The 5,399-nt window shown below is 52.0% G+C and overlaps 1 protein-coding gene across 1 annotated transcript in view; it reads left to right on the top strand.

The window, feature by feature from the left end:
* PDLIM4 (PDZ and LIM domain 4) overlaps nucleotides 1-5,399 on the top strand; it is a gene marked incomplete at its 5' end in the record, with an annotated part of 34,934 nt that overhangs the window by 5,165 nt on the left and 24,370 nt on the right. Inside the window, one exon of the mRNA XM_008936984.1 lies at nucleotides 5,073-5,157. Coding sequence (XP_008935232.1) covers nucleotides 5,073-5,157 — 85 coding nt within the window. The remainder of the gene's footprint in view (nucleotides 1-5,072; nucleotides 5,158-5,399) is intronic.

Raw genomic sequence — 5,399 nt, 5'->3', positions numbered from 1 at the left:
GTTGCTGCTCCATCCTTGGAACCATCCCAGGTGAGGTTGGGGCTCTGAGCACCCTGCTCTAGCTGCAGATGTCCCTGTCCCTGCAGGGGGGTTGCACCAGATGACCTTAGAAGGTCCCTTCCCACCCAACCCATTCTGCAACCTGTGTGGCTGCCCCTGCTCTCAGGCTGCACTGACATACATTTATTTTTAAAAATCAGGACTCTGTCCTTTTCTAAAGACTTCAGGTGCTCTTGGGGTGGCTCTCCCTCATTCATGGCCCCCCCTTTCTGTCATGCCTCTCTTGGCTAGACCCCTGCCCCCTGATGTTCATGGGTGTCCTGTCCCTGGCTCCAGCAGGTCGTGTACCTGCACCCCTGCTGCTCTGAAACAGAGCTGAGCAAAACCCCTTCAGCCCATGGAAGGAATCAACTCATGGAACCAGTGCCCTGGAACAAGGGGTGGGCATCCAGCTCGTGGGGAATAGCTCTGAAGTGTGAGGCTGGGGGTTCCAGTGGGTTTGGTGAGGCTGGAGCAGCCCCCAGGCTGCAGGGTGAGGTGATGATGGTGCCGATGAAGATTTAGCAGGATGGTTTGGGATGTCCTGCTGATAAATCAGCCTGTCCCAGGGTCCTCTTCCCAAGGGGTGAATCCCAAGCCAAGGTAGCCCAGGGTCTGCTGCTCCTGCCTTGCTGGTACCTGCAAGGGAGGGTGTGGGCTGGAGAAGAGCTCGGGTGTTGAGCAGCTCTGGGAATTATTACTGAGAGAAATGTGGTACAGAGATCTTGGTCCTTAGCCACAAAGCAATGTGTGCCTCTGGCTGGCAGCCAAGGGTTTCAGAGTTTTACATAATGTAAATGTGTGGATAAGGGGGATCACATGGAAAAGTTTGTTCTCTTTTTTGTTTTTCTTTTTTTCCCTCCTCACTGTAAATTTGTTTCGAAGTTACACGAATGAAGAAATTCCTTATCAGGAAAGGAGGATGAGTTCTGGCTCCTCCACCCTGGGGGTAACGTGCTCACACTCCTGCAACATGCACAGAGGAATGAATGTGTGTTGTGAGACTTTATTTCCTCAAATTTTGGTGCTGTTCTCCCCTATCTGATCCTATCCCAGCCCTTTCTTTTGGTGCCAGCGCTGGGGCTGGTTGTCCATGGGGCCGGGTGGGTGCTGGAGGTCTGGCAGCATCTGCACAGCCAAGGACCCTGGAGCTGTCACATCCTATTTATTTCCTGGCTGTGGTGTCAAAACCTAAACCCTCAAAGCTTCAGCTTTGCTTCCTTCTGTCTAAAATAAATCCTGGAAGCACTTTTCCCCCCGCCTCTGTCTGGTGTGGCCCTTGCCCATGGGGAGAAGGGATTTCAGAGGTGGTAACTCTTCTTTTTAAGTAGAGTAGGAGCTGTGGGGTCCCCTGCCCAGCTCTGGGGGCCGTTTTGCAGCCCTGGCAGAGGGAGGGTGAGGGGCTGAGAAGGAAGCTTGGGCTGGGAACCCCAAATTCCTTTACAGGTGACCCCAGGGTGCGCGTCGGGCTCGCAGCTCGGGTCAGATCTGGTCTCATTTTCTGGAGACAGAGTGACCCCAGCCCAGGGGAGGAACCACAGTGAGGTTTGCAGCCCCAGGCTGTGCAGGGTGAATAACCAGGGGGTGAGCAGCGTGCAGGGGGAGCCCACACAGACCAGTGCACCCTGACACGTCTGCTTGGGCAAGCTGCCTGTGAAGATGTGGTGCTCCTTCCTGCTCTCTGCACAGAGATGGAGTTTCTCTGGAAGTTTCTATGGGAGAAAGCCCAGTAATAAGTCTACTGGACGTGTAGCCCCAGAAGTTCCTGGAACCTCATGTAGCTGATGGTTGAGCCTGGCTCCCTCCTCAGCTCTCAGAGGTCTTGCTGGGGTCGGTGTGCTGCACGCTGCTGGAAGGTGGGCAGGATGACAATGTGTGATGTTCTCAAGTTTCCAGCAAGAGCACAACTGAAAAAGTGAATCACAGCTTCCCCTCCAGAGCTCCTCGAGGACTGACAGAGAGGAAAACCAGCAGCTTGCCAGAGCAGGGATGCACAGGGGTGGTTTCAGCCCAGAGGAATGAAGGGAGGAGGAACCTCACAGCTTCTTCACGTACCCTGGACGAGCCAGGTCCACTGGGGTGCTCAGCAGAACTCAGCTCCTCTGTCCACCAGCCCTTACAAGCTCTTGCCCAGCTTGCACATCAGTTGGAAACCCTACATCAGGCTGCAGGGGTGGATCCAACACCTGGGTGAGGTTCACAGCTCTGGGCATTAGAAGCATCAGCTGTAGCTGGTTCCAGACCAAGTTCAACTCCTAGACATCTGATGGCCACATCAGTGATAAAAACCAGTTGTGACCTAAATGGTGTGCTACACAGCATTCAGGAGGTGGGCAGGAACCTGGGGTCACACACAACCCCAGGAGGAGCTGCACAGTTTGGGGTGAAACACAGTGATGTGGTGGTTCTGGAGGTCCCTGAAGGCCTCTCACACCTGCACAAGAGCAGCCAGGGACATCCTAGGCCTGGCCTGGCACTTTCCCAAGTGCTAAAGCTTAGTTTATAAGGGGATGGAGAAATTAGACATTCAGTAAGACCCAGGAATTCTTGCAACTTAAAAGCAGCTTTAGAGCCGTGGAGAGCAAGACTTGCAGATCATTACCAGGTGAGAAAACATCTTGGTAAAATACCTGAGCATAGGCAAGTGATCTTTAGAGAATGATCTTGAGTCTTTTAGAAAACAAATGGTGGGATAAAAGGTGTCTGCAGCTTTGTTTTTTTAGTTATGTCCTGTTGATGGGTCCCTTTCCCACAAAGCCCCTTGTTGAAGGCCTAGCACCAACCTAGGTCAAGTTATTTTCCTCAGGATTGTTAAAATAGAGCAGAAGGTTGTTGGTGTGGGGGTGATGATTTCCACAGAGGTGACTTTAATCCCTACAACACATCTGAAAACACTTTTCCCTGTCCCTGAGCTGTAAATTCAAGGACTTGGCACATCTGGGTGTTGGCACATCTGGGTGTTGCCCCCTCTGGTCCCTCCCAGGAGCAGGGGCTTTGCTGCTGCCCCCACACCAAGCTCTGTGTGCCCCCCTCTGCTGCTGGGGGTGTGGGCAGGGGGCTGATCCTGCAGCTGGGGCTGGGTGTGAGCTCAGCACCAGGCATTCTGCAGTAGGTGCCCATGGCATCGTGCTCTCAAGGAGAGTCATCTCTCAGTTATTTTGGGTTACCTCGTGTCCTGCTGCTCCTGTGGAAGAAAAAAAGAGAGTCTCCATGTGTAAACCCCTTGTATTTCTCTTTGAGGCCACTGTTTCTCTCATCCCCCTTTGCTTTGCCTTGAAAAGTGCCAAACAGAGCCTAAGTTCTGCCCTGGCAGGGTCATTTCAGAGCAGCTCAAGTGGAAGCTGTGGCTGAGGGGAGTCTGGCTTGGCTCAGGCCCCTGCTGGAAGCTGCACGAGGCTTCTGCTTATCCCAGTAACTTCTGGTTGCTCTAAAGAGCTGACAGTGGAGCCTAGAAGAAGAAGGTAGATGTAGTTTAGAAATTAGGAAGAAGCTCTTCACTATGAGAGTGGTGAGACCCTGGCACAGGTTGCCCAGGGAAGCTGTGGATGCTCCATCCCTGGATGTCTTCAAAATGAGGTTGGATGGGGCTCTGAGCAACCTGCTCTAGTAGGAGGTGTCCCTGCCCATGGCAGGGGGGGTGGGATGAGATGGTCTTAAGGTCTCTTCCAAGTCAAACCATTCTGTGATTTTTGGAAAACACAAGTTTAGCTGCTGTCTGGTGGAGACAGTGTGATCTTTATCTATCAGGGGTGTGGGGAACTGGAAAACTCTGACTAGAAAGTGCTGGTGATGCTCTGCACCCAATGCAGAGGGAATTTACTGCCATTGCTCTTATCTTCTGGTGTCAGAGTTGATTTCTGAATCTCCTAGACTGGCAAACTGGGATCCTCAGGGATCCTGTAGGCTGTGTTGGACACATGGGCACGTGCCTGGCTGAGATGCAAAATACCAAAGGTAAAAAAAAATCACCTCAAGAATTCCTGGATGATAAACTGTGCTCCTTCATTTTCAAACCTGGACTCTGCAGATCATTAAACCAAAGCTGGACGTGGTGTGGGGCAGGGGCCAGAGTCCAAGGGAAGATTCTCAGCCTCAGCAAGTGGTCTCTGCCTATGGGAGGGAGACCTCCTCTCCTTCAGTGGTGCAGATGGAGACTGTGAGGATAAAAAGAGTAGTTTGGGCTTGAAAACTTCATCGTGTACTTCAGGCAGTTTCCATCTCCCAACTCAAGCTCTTAGCATCCAAAAAAAGATTTCATCTATGGTTGGGTCCCTGGAGCTCCCTCATACCCTGAGCATCAGAGAGGACATCCATGCTGGAGACAACATCCCAGCCACGTGCCCCCAGATGCTTCTGTGGGGAGAAGAATGATCAGACCCATGGAAGATCTTTGGGTCCTGCTCTGCTTGGCAGGACGGAGGATGCGTTTGTGAATGGAAACTGCATTTTTAGGGCTTTTTCTGCCTGGCCCTTCTTGAAAGGGTCAAGATGACTCATGGAGGGTTGTGTAAGTCCCTGGAAGGCATTCGTGTCATCCCTGCTGTGGGCTAGCCTGTGGGCCTGCCAGGAAACCCAGAGATGGATGTAGAGATACACACTCAGACACACACACAAACGTCATCAGAGCACGTGTGGGGATTCGGGGCCAGGAGCAAGGGACAAAGCCAGGAGTGTGCAAAACAAAAGCCACCACAAGCCTCTTCACAGACTCCTTCAACTGCCAGAAGTTTGTATTAAGCTCAGCCCTGAGCTGCAGCCTGTAGCTCAAGAATGGTTTTGAGCTTTGTGGGTTTAATAGCATGGAACTGGCATCTTCTCTTTTTACCACTGTGCTATTTCTGAGGATAATTTTAGATAAATATGTATCTATCTGTTCCCTGGCAGGCTTATATACTATATATATATATGTTTGGGGTTTTTTGGGTTTTATACAAAGTCTGGTTCTTGGCTGTTGGTTTTTTTTTTGAGGTTTTGGGTTTTTTTGGGTGTTTTTAAAGCAATTGAAGTTGAGTGTGCTCCATTTCCCCCCGCAGAGCTGAAGGGAAGACCTGGTCACCCCCTGTCCTGGAAGATGGCAAAGCTCAAGCCTACAGGATCAACGTGGAGCCAGACCCACAGGTAGGACAGCAGCTCCTTCTCTGGGCTGAGCAGATCCACACCTGGGGTGTGGAAAGCCCTCTGCTCTGCCTGCAGCACTCCAGAGGGGCAGAACTTCCCATGTGTGGTTTTAGGGGATCTGATCAATGCTGATGAGAGTGAAAGAGCCCCTGGGGGGCAAGAGGCTGGGGCCAGACCCTTGTCAGTGGTGCTCAGCAACAGGACAAGGGGCAACAGGCACCAGCTGGAACCCAGGAGGTGCC

This window comes from Merops nubicus, unplaced genomic scaffold, assembly GCF_000691845.1.
Source record: "Merops nubicus isolate BGI_N331 unplaced genomic scaffold, ASM69184v1 scaffold9243, whole genome shotgun sequence".
Classification (NCBI taxonomy): Eukaryota; Metazoa; Chordata; class Aves; order Coraciiformes; family Meropidae; genus Merops; species Merops nubicus.
Note: the sequence above shows the minus strand (reverse complement) of the source record. Positions and strands in the feature narration are given on the sequence as shown.